At 36.5% G+C, this 16,640-nt stretch overlaps 1 protein-coding gene across 1 annotated transcript in view; it reads left to right on the top strand.

Annotated features, from left to right (window-relative positions):
* Positions 1 to 16,640, top strand: part of AGL (amylo-alpha-1, 6-glucosidase, 4-alpha-glucanotransferase) — a 45,671-nt gene that overhangs the window by 8,878 nt on the left and 20,153 nt on the right. The window contains exons 10-20 of the mRNA XM_015819055.1: positions 1,621 to 1,760; positions 2,291 to 2,478; positions 4,557 to 4,680; positions 5,809 to 5,972; positions 8,215 to 8,316; positions 10,639 to 10,794; positions 11,478 to 11,628; positions 12,995 to 13,119; positions 13,254 to 13,366; positions 13,472 to 13,606; positions 15,333 to 15,463. Coding sequence (XP_015674541.1) covers positions 1,621 to 1,760; positions 2,291 to 2,478; positions 4,557 to 4,680; positions 5,809 to 5,972; positions 8,215 to 8,316; positions 10,639 to 10,794; positions 11,478 to 11,628; positions 12,995 to 13,119; positions 13,254 to 13,366; positions 13,472 to 13,606; positions 15,333 to 15,463 — 1,529 coding nt within the window. The remainder of the gene's footprint in view (positions 1 to 1,620; positions 1,761 to 2,290; positions 2,479 to 4,556; positions 4,681 to 5,808; positions 5,973 to 8,214; positions 8,317 to 10,638; positions 10,795 to 11,477; positions 11,629 to 12,994; positions 13,120 to 13,253; positions 13,367 to 13,471; positions 13,607 to 15,332; positions 15,464 to 16,640) is intronic.

The raw sequence follows: 16,640 nt of genomic DNA, 5'->3' as shown, positions 1-16,640 counted from the left end.
GCATGTTTTCCTGAATGATGATATATAAGAATTGTTTATGCTCCCTTAAAAGGGAAGCTTGATAATATAATTGTGGTATAAAATTAAAAGTGACTGGGGTTCTTTTTACCTAGGGTATATATCTGAATTGTAAATATATGTGCAATTCATTTATGAAATTATTTAATCATCTTAGCAATTCTAGGTTACATGTACCAATGTAATGAATACAGATTTAAAAGAAAAAAAATCGAGCAATTATACAACACATTATAGGTAGTCCTTGACTTATGTCCACAGTTGAGCCCAAATTTTCTTTTGCTAAGCAAATCAGTTGTTAAGCAAACTTTGCCCCATTTTACGACCTTTCTTGCTACAGTTGTTAAGTGAATCACTGCATTTGTTAAGTTGGGACCACAGTTGTTAAGTGGCTTCCCCGTTGATTTTGCTTATCAGAAGGATGCAAAAGGTGATCACATGACATCACATCACACTGCAGCCAGATGCCAAGCATCCGAATTTTGATCACATGGCCATAGGGATGCTGCAGTGGTCATAAGTGTGAAAAATGGTCATAAGTCACTTTTTTCAGTGCTGTTGTAACTTCAAAGAGTCACTAAACGAATGGTGGTAAGTCGAGAACTACTGTATAGATCCATAGCAGGGAACAGCATAAGCCCATCACAATCATTCTGCTCCAGGTCCTTCTGAAAAAAACCCATAGATTTCATACAAATGCTACTCCAGTGGGTAGGGTCAGCAACTGAGAAGGTCTATTCCACCTTAACCAGCAATTAAGTCAGATTTTTCCAATTTTTCTAAGCAAGGATTATCAGATTTAAAACAAGCCATAATTTTAATTTAGCTTTAAACCTTGGTTTTATATTCTAGTTCATCTTAATTAACTAAATTTCCAACTTCTGATAATATGGTTACTAAAACATAGCCAGTGAAGTTAGAATTTAGTCCTCGATGTTGTTGAAGATGTGAGCATAAATATTGTACCTGTAAAAAATAGACAGCTATCTTAACTGCATTGATAGTATCCAATAGTGCATTTTTAAATATTTGAAATTAAATAATTAAATAATATTATAATATATATATATATATATATATATATAATTTTATATATAAATAATATAATATTATTTCTGAAATTGCTATTTAATATTATTTTCATATGATTTTTTTTCAACATTCCTTGTGATGATGGCCTATTTGAAGGACATTTAGTAATGATTTCAGGTTCTTTCAATAAAACAAAAATGTTTGAATGCATAGGGGAAATTAAACTCATGAACAGATTTGGCTGACCTATACAATTAAGTAACAAAAATATGTTAATAGTATGTTTCTAGTTTTGAAAGTTAAAATACAATAACAGACTAGTCATTTAGATCTATTCCATGTGATGATATCTATTAGGATGTAGATAACTATATCCATAATTCAGCTGTAGAAAGAGAACTATAAGCTGGAAGAGAAAAAAAATCAACATTATTAAGTTGGTTAGGGAAAAAAACAGTACTTGTGTATTCTTGCAATATTATACATGTAATTATTCCTCTTGAAGTAATTTACTAGGTGTTTATCAATATCCACTTCATTGTTCGGCAAGGTAATTATTGCATGTTGCAGGTACTTTACTTACCCATTTAAAGAACTAACCCTGGACGAAGAGGAAGTTATGATGCATCAGCCTAACAAAGCAAGTTATTTTATGGCCCATAATGGTTGGGTGATGGGAGATGATCCTCTGAGAAATTTTGCTGAACCAGGTTTGTGATCTTTCTTGGTTGATTGAACTACTTGAATAAAGCATTTTTTTTTAATAGCCTTCATCCATAATTTAGTTTAGATGATGTCTGCCAAGGATTAATTAATTTCAGCCGTTCAGTTGTGTATTCAACTGACACACAAATTACATCTTTTGTAATTTATGTATCAAGTTGAATTGATTTTGAAAGACTCTCCAATTTTTTTTTCTGCCTACCCAGTACCGATGTCTATAATTAAAAGGGATAACCAAGAGAATGACCTGGATAAAATTTTCTACATTGGATTTACAAAAGAGGCTTGTTAAAAGTTTTTAAGAACATAGAAGAACATTAAGAATTTTGTGAGAACAAAATAAAAAAAAAATCAAGTTCTGAGATATTATTTGAATGGACTGTTAATTTTTATTGTTACAATTGTAATTTTTTTTAAAAAGATTACTATAAAACTAAATTAAAATAATTTAAAATGAGTAAGAATATTGAAACCACAATTACTACATTGTACCTAAATTAGATTTTCCTTTATATAGGCTCAAATGTCTACCTTAGAAGAGAACTTATTTGCTGGGGTGATAGCGTCAAGCTGCGTTATGGGAATAAACCAGAAGACTGCCCATATCTTTGGGCTCACATGAAAAAATATACTGAAATTACTGCCAAATATTTCCATGGAGTACGTCTTGACAATTGCCACTCTACTCCTCTTCATGTGGCTGAGGTATAGAAAAATACATTTATACATAGTTATTTGTGATATTAGAAAAAATATATCCATAGCAGATGCAGATGATAACTTTGACATCTTCCTTAGTCATTTTTACAGTAATCGTGCAAGGTAAGCTACAGTTATTAGACTTGTATTGCAGGTAATGGTTTAATCTGAGACATCATAGTGATCCTGCAATAGTAGAATGCCGCTTCAGTTATGTTGGTATCATTCTAAAAATGCTCACATTTTTGAGTAAAAGAACCTGAATCTAGTGTAATATGAGGCTTTTACAGGAGAAGATCACCTGTTTGGATATACCTAAAATGTTAAAATTAAGCTTATCTAAAAAGATAACCCTGATTAAATGCTATTGAAAGCAGTGTACCGTAAGATAAGTACAACTAATCTGACCTTAGCAAATTCACTTTCTCATCTGCAAATTGTGCCATAAGACGTAACCGCTTTTTCCCCCTTATAGTCTGCTTCACATGATTTGCTTTTAACCATGATTTAATGCTTTTTTCCATGAAGCAAAATTAAACAGGGGAAGATAACCTAATGTCCTCAACTTCGTTAGCCTTCAAACAAAGCCAGCATGATCTGTAGCAATAGATTGAAATTCAAAACATCTGAAGAACTCTGCGTTCAGTGTTAGAATAGGGAGACCCAGGTACTCTCTTTACTGAATAGCAATAGCAATTGCACTTAGACTTGTATACCACTTCACAGTACTTTACAGCCCTCTCTAAACGGTTTACAGAGTCAGCATATTGCCCCCAACAATCTGGGTCCTCATTTTACCGACCTCGGAAGGATGCAAGGCCTTGAGCCCACCAGGATCGAACTTCTGGCAGTGGGCAAAATTAGCCTGCAATACTGCATTCTAACTTTTGTACCACCACGGCTTAGTGAATGGTTCTCAATAGATGATGTTGGGTTATCCCTCTCAGTTTTGTGGGTTATTGTCAGAATAAATAGGGATGCTGCTGCTGAGATTTTTTTATGAAGAAATGGGATTGCAGATGTAAGTTATTTAATGAAAATGCACATTTAAATTCTAACTAGGATTCAGGCTAAGCAGAATTTGACCTTGGCATGCAAATTATGATTCTAAAAAGCCTGGTTAACTTTAAACATAACTAGAATACTATATTATATAGGTGGTCCTCACTTAATGACATTAATTGGGCCTGGAGTTCCTGTTGCTAAGCATCCAGTTGTAAAAAGCGACATTGCACGACTTAGCAATGGCAGATCTGGAAGATCCCAGTTACCACTGATAAGCGAATCACTGCAAGTCATCAGTACCATTTGTTCAGTGCTGTCAACAAGATTTTAACAGTCACTGGACCACTGTTGTTAAATGAGGACTGCCCGTGCTGCACTGTTTGAATCAAAAAGTTATGTAGATATGTCTCTATCATTCTTCCCATTTTAATTTATGTTTTTACGATCTTTATATGTTGTTATTATTATGGAAACCATAGTAATTAGAGAATAATGGACTGGATGTCCTATATTTGTCAGAAAAGCACATGCTGTAAGAAACTTTTTTTAAAAAAAGAAAAATATGTTACAATCTATAGGAAATGCTGGCAGCAGCCAGGTCGGTCAGACCTAATCTTTATGTGATAGCTGAACTCTTCACTGGCAGCGAGGTCATTGACAATGTCTTTGTCAACTGCCTAGGAATTACCAGTCTGATTAGAGGTACCACTAAAAAAAATGCTTGAAAGGTTTGTTGCAGGATTGCTGTGTTTATATAAAGTCAAAGTCTCTATGTGGAACTAATTTTGTCTTTTTATTTGTATGTATTCTTGTATCCTTGGCCAATTCAAACACCTTTCCCTCTCTCCTTTTGATTTTTTTTTCTCTTCCGTCTCATTCTTCATTCATTGCCTTGGGCTAACTTTCTTGAATCTTCATAACTGAGCCTTTTTGGTTCTTTAAACCTTTGGCTTCCTAATTTGGTTTTGCCGCATGGCATTTTTCCCTGATCTCCAAATCCATGCCTAGCTTTGCATTCTTTTTTTTCTTGCTGTTCTGCATTTTCCTATCTGTGGCTTCCTTGGCTGTGCTTCTTGCAGTATATGATGGACACGGCTAGAAAATTACGCCCCAACTTGTATATAGTGGCTGAACTGTTCACTGGAAGTGAAGAGCTGGACAATGTCTTTGTGAATAAATTGGGCATTAATTCTTTAATAAGAGGTAGGCTTGCTTTAAATTGCTGTTTTATTTAGTCTTTTACTATGCATGATTTGCTGTGAGTGAAGAACGTGAATGTGCCTTCCTTTTTTATAAACATGTGATGCTATTGTTTCATCATTATTATAGATGAAAATTAGATGGAAGTAGTGGTGATTACTTTCTCATAGGTCAACAAAATAATGAATAGGGAGATAACTTTGTATAAATGTTGTACTATATCTCATATGAACAATGTGTATTGTATATCTTGTTTGGTGTAGATGTGATGTGCTTTATCTCCCTAATCATAACTAAAAGATAAGGAATAAGGTATTTGGTCAGGTCAGATACTTGGCTATATTCATAGATTATAAGGCATTACTTTAACATGGTTTGTAAAACGTGTTATAGTGGTTTGGATATATTGGAACTGTGCCACATTCACTGTTGATTGAAAAAAGCAAAGCCTGCTTAAGTATCTATGTATGTATTCATTTCATTCATTCATTCATTTGATTTTTATCCTACCTTTATTATTTTAAAAATAACTCAAGGGATATGGAATTAACCACATTTAAACTTCATGTTGACATTGCTAGATGCTTGATAGGGTAGGAAATGGGAGGGATGTGGCACATTATCAATCATTTGATTAAGATGACCAAGAGACTGTCTATGTTGCTTTTGAGATATATTAAACTACATGATAGTTGTGATTGATAAATACAATCATGTTGGACTATGAGGCTTTAGGCTTGCTCAAATGCTTCTTTTATCATTCCAATACCCATAGATTTTAACTTCAAGATAGTGTACATGAAGTCCCGCATCACTACCAGTTATGCCGAAAGTGGAAATCCCATCAAAAAGATATTTTATTGTTCTTTAAATCCTTTAGTCAGAAAAATCATAAACATAGCATACACTGACTTGATAAGGTCTTGGATTGTGCATGTTTTGGGACTCAAGGAAAGCAGAGCTTCCATATGACCTGTGTGTAATACATGTTTCTGTTGGCTGATCACAGATTGCGGCTTATGGCCTGAATGACTATTAACATGACTTAATAAGTTCTGAAAATTCCATGTTCTGATGAATGATTCTAGAAATCAATGTCCATTTAAAGGGATTGGTTTTGTTGTTCTGCAGAAGCAATGAGTGCCTACAATAGCCATGAGGAGGGCAGGTTGGTCTACCGCTTTGGTGGAGAACCTGTTGGATCTTTCGTCCAGCCACGTTTGAGGCCTTTAACACCTGCTATTGCACATGCACTCTTCATGGACATAACACATGATAATGAATGTCCAATTGAGGTAAGCATTGGTACTGTAGTGCTGTCTGGTTGTTTAAGGCATCACTTTAAAGATCTGATAAATATTATGTATTGAGTAGCATAATCCATGTTTTGACTCCTTCATAAAGACTCCTTTATATAGACCAGTGTTTCTCGACCGCAGCAGCTTGAAGATGTATGGACTTCAACTCCCAGAATTCCCCAGCCAGCCATGCTGGCTGAGGAATTCTGGGAGTTGAAATCCATACATCTTCAAGCTGCTGAGGTCGAGAAACACTGATATAGACGTTCATAAAGACGTAATCCTGTTTTAATATGAGTGGACTTTTAATTTTATACTAAAAATTATGTTTTAATGTGAATGTTGAATGCAAATTAAACTTGAAACACAAATACAGGTAGTTCTCAGGTTATCAAGACCCGTTCAGCAATCTTTCAAAGTTAGAATAGCAGTAAAGAAGTGGTACCCAAGACCGGTCCTCAAAGTTCTGGCTTTCACAGCATCCCCATAATCATGTGATTACAATTTGGGCACTTGACAACCAGCTCACACTTAAAGCTTAAACACTGTGCAGTGTAATGGAAGGCTTAGATGCATTCACATGTTCTCCATTTGTGACCTTCCCTGCCAGCTTCCCATAAACAAAGTCAATGTGGGACTTTCATTTGCACCACTTTTTCTTCCAAGGATCCCCACGATGGAGTTTGAGATTCCAGGGATCCCGTGTCCATGGCTCTGTAATGCGTGTCTAGTCCAAGTGCCTAGATACTTGTGCTATGCAGCATGTACCCAACAGCCTGCCCACACTCCCCAGCATTAGGCCATGGCACCCCACCCTCCAGTAGTATGTTGCGCTCCTTTCCTGGGGCTCCTGCCTCTTCATGTTTAATAAGCTGTATGGTACTGGGGTTACCACATGTCCAAATGGTTTGCCCTATTACAAGAGCAACAAATGAAAGTTTTATATAGCAATCTGGGTAATACGTTTTACTATAGCCGTCTTTCTGATCTTCTAGTTCTTTTTTTAATAGCCTGTGAGCTTTTTCTGCTTATAACAAATAAACAATGCAGACAGCTGTTTTGTTGATTTTTTTTTCAAGCAGAGGCTGGGCAGTCCTCTGTGAAAATGGTCTACCTCTATATTTCTTAATTTCTTAAATCAGCGGTTCTCAACCTATGGGTCGCGACCCCATTTGGGGTCGATCGATCATTTCACGGGGGTCGCCAAGCAAGGCTGTCCGCCATTTTTTCCCCTTTTCCGGCGGGTGCCTTACTTCCCTTGGGCTGAGCCAGCTGGTGGTCGGCCTGCTCCGTCTCTGCCGCTTGCCAGCTACGCCTCGGCCGGCGCAGGGGGCAGAACCACGCATGCGTGGCGCTCCCAGGCAGGGAAAGTCCTCGACTTACGACCGGTTGGGTAGTCCTCGACTTACGACCGGTTTAGTCCTCGACTTACGACCGGTTTAGTCCTCGATGTACGACCGGTTTAGTCCTCGACTTACGACCGGTTGGGGGTTACGGCATTAAAAAGGTTGAGAACCACTGTCTTAAATGATCTGGAGCCCAGATCAATTAAGCCTAGATTTCTTAATTGATCTGGAGCCCAGAGTAGATTGCCTTGTTGATTCTAGATTTCCAACATACAAAATTTCTGTGAAACAGAGCTTAAGAGATATCTTCCTTATTTTGCATACAGATAGGATATATCATGTGAACTGAAGCAGCAAATAATGTGTCTTAAGTCTCATGTGAATGAGATATGTGGAAGCTATAGACTATTACCTTACTCCTGCATTCCACCATGTACTTTTCCTGAGTGCCAAATTTATAAATCAGCATTAGTAAAATTACGTATAAATAATCTGGACATCAGTTCCCATTACCTAGCAAGTGTGCTACCTAAGGCAAAGGATTGAGGGAACTTTAGGATATCAATTTGGCTTATTTTCCATGCTCTGCTGGATGGCATGTAGTCATGAACATAAAAAAAAACTACCTCACTTCTTTTCCAGTATTCAGCATTTTTTATATGTTACACATGGCAGCCTTTCTCAACCCACATTCTCAGATGCATTGGATTAAATCCTGTTATTCATGATCAACATGAGTTGACTTTATTGTTATGGGATTCCTTCTACTTCCAAATGTTTGTGAAGTTCTTAAGGAAATGTCCTGGGATGGAGCCTAGAGCCTAGAGCAGAAAGAAGGATTTCCTGGAATTCAGAACTGCTTTGACCTTTGTATCCCTATTTCTTATTGCTAGCATCGATCTGCTTATGATGCCCTTCCCAGCTCAACGATCGTTTCCATGGCTTGCTGTGCTACAGGAAGTACTAGAGGGTACGATGAACTAGTGCCACATCAGGTGTGTTTGTAAACAGGGCGCTTCTTGTACATGTTGGGATGATAACACAGTGTTGATGCAGGTTCCAATAATATCCTGTTTATATTATTGTAGTGTGATATGCGTAGAATTACTACTAAGTTTCTCAAGTTTTAGTATAGCAGCTAGGGATAATTATTTTGATTGGTCTTGCTCACTCAGGTTGTTTCACCAGTCCTACAAGCTTCACTCATGACCTATTTATAGACAAGTCAGAATGTTGGTCCTGCACCTAAGTTATAAGTACATGAAAAATAAAGCTATTAATATAAGATAACTATTATTGGGGGGGGAAATAAAACTACTAGTGCTTATCAGAACTCAAACATCTTAGCCACAAATACTTGAAAGAGTGTTTATAGAAGAGAATATTTGTAGCTCCGGGTTGAATGGTGGGGTCCTTGGTGCTCTCTGAGCTCGGTTATTTTCTTACAGACATTTTATTACCAAACTGGGTAACATCATCAAATGTTACACATAAGATGGGAATAGCAATACATAGGCATAGCAATAGCACACAAACCCACAGCCACACTCCGCCAGGAATTATCCAGAACCAAAGACAAGTGACAGAAGGATGAAAGAAACAATGTAATCTACAAAATAAACTAACAATTGCAATCAACAAACATCATGTCAATTAAAAACCAGGTTCCACGAACACCGGGTGGCAGTCAAACGCCACAAACCCAAATCCTTAATCTCTACCCACCAAACAACACCAGTTCAATTGGGCAACATTAAAATCATCAGCCACGCTACCACCCACCACGCTTGTGAGTTCATCGAAGCACCCCACAAGCAATTCCATCAACAGACACATCGGCCTATAACCAGCCTATGAACCCCTCAGAATCCAGATCAACTGCACAGGCAGCCAGAGACAGCACTGACCCTCAACCAACCCATTCAAGCCCCCATCCTCCCATCAGCAGTTCACCTCCCAATGACCCTGACCTAAAGTAACCTCCCTATCGTAAGACCCATCACAAGCCTCTCACTGACAATTCATACCTGACTTATTACAAGACCCTCACTTGACACAGCCACACTTGAAGCCCTTATAAACAGAACACTGACACTGACATTCCCTAAACGTGGCTGAAGATGTTACCTAGCCTAGTAAACAAAATGTTCGGAAACGAACCCACAAGCTTGGAGAATGAAACGTCACCCTTATTTGATAACATTACCTGGTTTGGTAAAAGCAATAGCACTTAGATTTATATACCGCTTCATAGCCCTCTCTAAGCAGTTTATAGAGTCAGCACATTGCCCCCAAACAATCTGGGTCATCATTTTACCAACCTTGGAAGAATGGAAGGCTGAGTCAGCCTTGAGCCGGTGAACATCAAACCCCTGGCAGTCGGCAGAATTAGCCTGCAGTACTGCATTCTAACCACTGTGCTACCACAGCTCTAATGAAACATCTCCAAGAAAAGCTCCAAGCTCAGAGAGCACCAAGGATTCTCCAGAGTGTTTATTCTGATATGCCAGCACTTCATAATTTGATCAATCCAAAGTCATGGGCAGATGGGCATTCTTCAGAGTGAAATAATTAGCATTCAAGTTGTTGTTTTTTTAATTGAAAATTTTATAAAAGTTTTACAATGTAATTCCCCCCTCCCCAAAACCCACCCTTACCCTCCCCCCTCCCTCGGGGGGGGGTGAAGGGTCTCGGTTAGTGTCCCAATTGTTATGTTATTGGTATAAGATAGATTGTAATTAGTTGATAATCTTATTGTTTAGATATTGTAGCAAATTGAGAGAAAAAAACAAATATACTAATATTAAACACAATATAACATATTAATAATTATAAATAAAAATAAGTAACCTATTATAACATATAAACTACATTGATACTCTAAAATTTACTCAAAAACCAAATGAAATTTTTTAGTACCATATTTACTCTCAATATAATCTACCCATCTTCTCCAAACCGAAATATATCTTTCTTGTGAATGATCCTTCAAATAAGCGGAAATCTTAGCCATTTCTGCTAAATTTGAGACTTTAAGTGACCATTCTTCTATAGTGGGCAAACGTTCTGTGTTAATTCAAGTTGTTAATGTCAAGCAAAAGCCATTTTTATTGAACCAGGTGCTTAGAAACATTTTTCACATATGTTAAAGCTCCTGACTTTTAACTGAACTTTTTTAATTTTTTTGTAATTGACTTTTAAATTTATAAAAAGCAATGTAGACAAGTTTTAAATGTTGAAACATGTACAATATGGTCTGAAGAAGTAGTTTGAGCAAAGAAAAGATGATGAATTACTTTTTTTCCATTTACTGCCAGATATCCGTGGTCTCTGAAGAAAGATTTTATGCAAAGTGGAATCCAGCGGCAACACAGTTAAAACCTGGTGAAGTTAATTTCAAGACTGGAATTATAGCAGGAAGGCTAGCTATCAACAGATTACACCAAGAACTGGGAGCTAAAGGATTTAATCAGGCAAGAACTGGGTCAGCTTGTGTTATGGTTAGGAGAAATGGGAGACTGGAAACAGTTGAGCTGGGCACCATGGCTTAATGCCTTCATGTAGCAGACTAAATCATAAAATAATTGTCAGCTTAATGAGCAGACTGATCTTAAGAATATACCGTAGTTAATTATCAGCAACAAAATAATTTAAATCCACAATTACTTCTCTGTGAATACTGGCTTATTATAATCATGGCTGGAAACCAGAATCCTGATTTATTTGAAGTTTTGCTTTGCCAATTTTTGTCCAGCTACGAGAAAAGTAAATCAAGAAATAGATTATTAATATTGAATGAATTATGATTATTTTATTTATCTGAAAGCCTGTAACTGGCTTTTCCATGACTAGGAACAAGTTATATGAAAGAGAATTCTTATGATCTTGGTTAAAGGAATGAGATTCTAAATGTTCGTTTAAAGCCAAAATCCAAAATGATGTTACTGATCAACTAATTGTATGATTATTTCTTCTGATTGTGTATCTCACAACCTTTCTCTCTTTCACATGACAATCATGAATGTCCTCTTGTTCGTAGATTCTGAAAATTGTGACAACTGCCTTAAGATGCCCTAAATGAGAATGGCGACATGAGTAGTATTAATTTAAAAAATACTCATCGTCTTATTTATTTTTTTTCAAAATACATTTTTAGGTATTCGTAGACCAAGTTGATGAAGATATTGTGGCTGTGACCAGACATTGCCCTAATACACATCAGTCTGTTGTGGCTGTTTCTCGAACAGCTTTCAGAAACCCCAAGACTTCCGTCTATAGTCAAGAAGTTCCTCAAATGTGTATTCCAGGTAACCTTATCAATCCCAAGCAGCTATTTCTATCTCTGTTCTGTCCTTCCAGCAGAACTGTCAGGCAGTATTAATGGTTGGCCATATTACGTGGTATGATCCTTCTTCCTAGAGTTCTTGGAATAAATGAGCCATCTCTCAGGAACATGTGGATAGACACATGTGTTACTTTACTACAGATAGTCCGTGACCTAGGACCAGAATTGGGATCAAAATTTCCATTGCTAAGCAAGGCAGTTGTTAAGTGAATCATACTCAGTTTTACCTTTTTTGGCCATGCCTGTTAAGCAAATCATACAGTTGTTAATTGAATTGTGCAGCTGTAAAGCGAATCTGGCTTTCCCCGTTGGATTTAGCTTGTCAGAAGCTGGCTGGTAAGATGGCAGTCACATGATCCTGGGATGACATGTAAATACATGTCAGTTGCCAAACGCCTGAATTTTGATCACTTGACTATGGGGATGCTGCAACAATTGTGACCACAAGGACTGGTTGTAAGTCACTTTTTCAGTTTTTAGTTCCACTGTAGCTTTGAACAGAAGCTAAACAAATGGTTATAAGTCGAGGACTATCTGTATTCAGTAGAGATATTTTAGTACATTGAGGCAACTTACTGAGATATAATATCTTGGACCCTTGGGCTTCTCATCAATCACCCATATTTGGATGAACATCCTTTGGAGAAACATTTTAGTATCTAAAATTTAAAATTTTAAGAGTACAGTATTAAGCAAGTATAGATACGCCAAAATAGTTACATTGTCCATCATGTGACTGGTTGCATCATGTAATCAGATGATATAGAAGTAATGTAAACCCCCTGTATATGGCAGCATGACATAATGTAATATATGAATATCTCTGAGAGTTTAAGGGAAGGTGGACCTTTTGGATAGCTTAAAATAAAATAATTCCTTATTTATACTCTATGTTAATGGTTTTAAATACTTCTACTGCTGCTTGTTAATATTTTGGACTGCAGAGTTGAATGTAGAATGAATGTAAAGGAGGATAAAACAGTAATAAGTGAGATTAGAAAAATAGATGTTTTACACTTAAATACAAATGTATGCCAAATAACCATGCAATAGGATTCGTATGACCTTCAATCCTTACTTCTGTTCTTGAGTTGGAGTTCAGTAATAACCACATCTCTCACATCCTGGATACAGTCTACGATTACTCTTCATTGGTACTAAGTAACTTCTTAAAACTGAAATCAGACAATTTTGCATTGTGGCTAATGAATAGTAAAGAACTCATGTATTGTATGGCTGGCTATTACTCAGTGTCCTTTACTAATTGTAATTATGACATGTTTACCCACTGTAGCATAAGAATTGCTTTTTTCTTACTGTCCCTATAGGCAAAATTGAAGAAGTAGTTCTTGAAGCTAGGACTGTTGAGAGAAATGCAGATCCTTATAAAAAGGATGATCATACAATCAATGGGTTGCCTGACTATACAGTTGAACTCAGAGAACACATACAGGTTAGTTTTCTCTCTCTCTCTCTCTCTCTCTCTCTCTCTCTCTCTCTCTCTCTCTCTCTCTCNTATCCCTCTCCCCCTCCCTCCCTGCAATTTTAACAGTTACCTGCATTCAGTTGTTTTTCTTCTCTTGTTAGCTCACGGAAAGTAAAATAATAAAGCAAGCTTCAGTTGCCACAAAAGGTCCTAATGAATTTGTTCAGGAAATAGAATTTGAAAAGCTTACACCTGGGAGCGTGATCATATTTAGGTAAATAGCAGTTATTTCTACCCATTGTACAAAATATTTGATGGATTTTAATGGAGTTTATTGGAATGGAAGACTAACATCTCTTGTTTGGTGCTATTATTGTAGAGTTAGCCTTGATCCGAAGGCACAAGATGCTGTAGGAGTACTTCGTAATCATCTAATCCAGTTCAGTCCTCACTTTAAATCTGGAAGTCTGCCTGATGATGGTTCAGAAGCTATACTGAAAACCCCTTTTTCAATGTAAGCTTGTCTCTATGTGGAAACTTAACAAGAAGAGTTAAGTTGAAACTTTAACAAGAAACTTAACAAAAAGCTACGCAAATGTCTTCCTTGCTTGCTCTGTGTTCAAAACAGTCATGAGGAATTAGTAAGACAATAGCATGTTTGGCAATAAATATGTTACTTTTGGCCATTAATACTTTAGACCAGGCATGTCAAACATGCGGCCCATGGGCCACATCTGGCCCACGGGCTGCATCTGGCCCACATAGGCCACGCCCACCTCAGCCCCGCAAGAGCAAAACAAATCTCGATACATCATGATACGATCGGGTTTAATACCCCTGCTTTAGACCTTAGCAAAAGAGATAATGGTTACTAAGACATTCTGTGCACAATTTCTTGAAAGGAAGTCTCATTCAGATGATTCAGACTTTGGCATTAGTGTGCTTAGCAATGACCTCTTGCCAATCTTGTTCAAGAGTGTTCAAAGAGTGTTATTGTCAAAGAGTGTTATTGTCTCTAAGACTGAACTATATATTATGGTGAATGTGTCATCACAGTTGTGCGTAAGAAATGTGGGTATTTTTCATTAAATGTCACTGGTAGGATGTATTCATCCAACGCACGATCACAGCAGGGAGGGAGTGGAAATTTAATCTTCCCTTCTCCCCACTGCAGTCCTGGGAAATCCACCTATCCAAATTCAGTCCCAGAGGAAAGCTGCTTTTTGCATTTTCTTCTTGAGCAAATAACAGATAGAGATTATATTTTTGGAGCCGTAGTGCAAGAGGCAATATTTTTAGTATAATCATATGATTGCCACATTATTTTGTCCTTTGTCGATTGATTGAACTATAATACGTATCCGTGATTTAGCTGGATAAAGAGATCAAAATGTTTACTTTGGAATGACAAAATAAGATTTCACTTTCATGCCTCTGTAATGGACAATCTGTAATCAGCTCTTGATAAGAGTTGAATAAGACCTGGTGAGAGAATTCTTGGAGAATTCGGCAGTGTGCCTATGTCTTGAATGCATCCTGTTACCACATCTTAGGAATAATAATAATAATAATAATAATAATAATAATAATAATAATAATAATAATAATAATAATAATAATAATAATAATAATAATAATAATAAGTTGGAAGGAACTTTGGAGGTCATCTAGTCCAACCCCCTGCTCAGGCAGAAAACCCTATACAATTTCATCCATTTTATTGTGAACTATGGCTTAGATATTATGTAGCAACATATATGTAGTCCTTGACTTAAGACCAATTGCTTAACAACCCTTCGAAGTTATGACAGACCCTCCAAAAGCTACTAATCATCCATTTTTAAAGTTAGGATGATAGACACACATATACAAACACAGAGTCACACAATTGTATTTTTTGGTGCTTGGCATCCGGCTCACTTTTACTGCTGTTTGCAATGTCCACAGTCACATGACCTCAATTTGCAACAGTTTTTACCAGTTTTGGAGCTTACTTCCGGTTTCTAGCAAAAACTGCCCATCGGGGAAAATTGATTTGCTTAACAACCATGGTGTTCATTTAATGACCACTGCAAAAAAGGTTGAAAATTCAGGTCCAGTGATAAGATGCCTTGATTTATGACCACAACAACTTATGACTGAACTCAATTATGGTCATAATTTGAGAACTACCTATAGATCGTACATTATACTCACCACCTTTGCCTGCTGGTAACAGCTAATTTATGGCTTTTTCTCAGTATTGCATCAAAATTAAGATTAGCAGACCTAAATCAGATACTGTATCGTTGTGATGCAGAAGAACAAGAAGATGGTGGAGGATGTTATGACATACCAAACTGGACACCTCTTAAATATGCAGGCCTTCAAGGTAAGAAATCTACACGTTTTTGTCTCAAACTAATTGATAATTAATATATTTTAATTTCATTTCAAACTTTAACTTTCTGTATGCTTTTATTATTAGCCAGGGTCCACATTTTTTGGGGTGAGCAGGGCCAGGGACTTCTCTGATTCACCCCCCCACTCCCACTCTTTTTTATGTGAGAGGATGAATTTGGGGTTTTGTTTTTAAAACTGTATTAAGCCTACACATTTAAAAACATTGTTTTTAAAATTGCATCAAGCCTATTTGAAAAGCAGTGTTGTAGTTCTTGAATGTTTCCATCTCAAAATAGCAGAAACCGTCAAAAATCTAGGTCACAGATTCAGGGGCCAAAAAAAGTATCTTGGGGGACCTCATATGACATATTGTGCTATAAGTAAAATAGATCCAATAAAATCCATGCAATCTTTTTTGGTCAATATTTGATACTCCCATCTTGTTTTAGTTCTCAGTTTCTAGGATCTCTAGAAGTTAGTAAAACAGAAGAATACTGGAACATTAATCAAAGCTACTGGGCTAACACATAGTAAACCCTAGTTGTTCTTTTGAGAATGATATATTATTGATTATTTAAACTTTTCAAACTAACCATAAATTTTTGTAAGTTTAAATTGTGAGTTTTCAAAATAACTTCAAACTGTGATTTAATATCCCTATTTGATAAATTCTCATAAATCACAGTATAAAATGGTGAAATTTAGACATAAATCTAAGAACCATGACATTTTTTGTTGTCATGTCTGAATATAGGATAATTTTGCAGAATATTTTTAATCCTACACCTTAGAAATTAAGATTTTTATAAGTTTGTAGGCTAGCTGAAGGGAGCATAATACACTGTTAAAAGACAGGTGTTTTTTAAGTCTATATAAACGTCCTAATTTATTTTTCTTTGAATTAAATTTAGATTTTTATCGTTTTGAGAAATATATAAGTTTCAAAGCTGTTTGTTTTTGAAATCTCAATATGAGTCAGTATGAATTAAGGCAGGGGTGTCCAACCTTGGCAACTTTATAACTTGTGGACTTCAACCCTCAGAATTGGTTGGCTGGAGAATTCTGGGAGTTGAAATCTGCAAGTCATAAAGTTGCCAAAGCTGGACACCCCTGATCGAAGGTATATAAATAAATAACATGATGATGCATGTCATGACCTGTATTAT

This window comes from Protobothrops mucrosquamatus, unplaced genomic scaffold (assembly GCF_001527695.2).
Source record: "Protobothrops mucrosquamatus isolate PMUCROS unplaced genomic scaffold, P.Mucros_1.0 scaffold854, whole genome shotgun sequence".
Classification (NCBI taxonomy): Eukaryota; Metazoa; Chordata; class Lepidosauria; order Squamata; family Viperidae; genus Protobothrops; species Protobothrops mucrosquamatus.
This window is presented reverse-complemented; position numbering and strand designations above follow the sequence as displayed.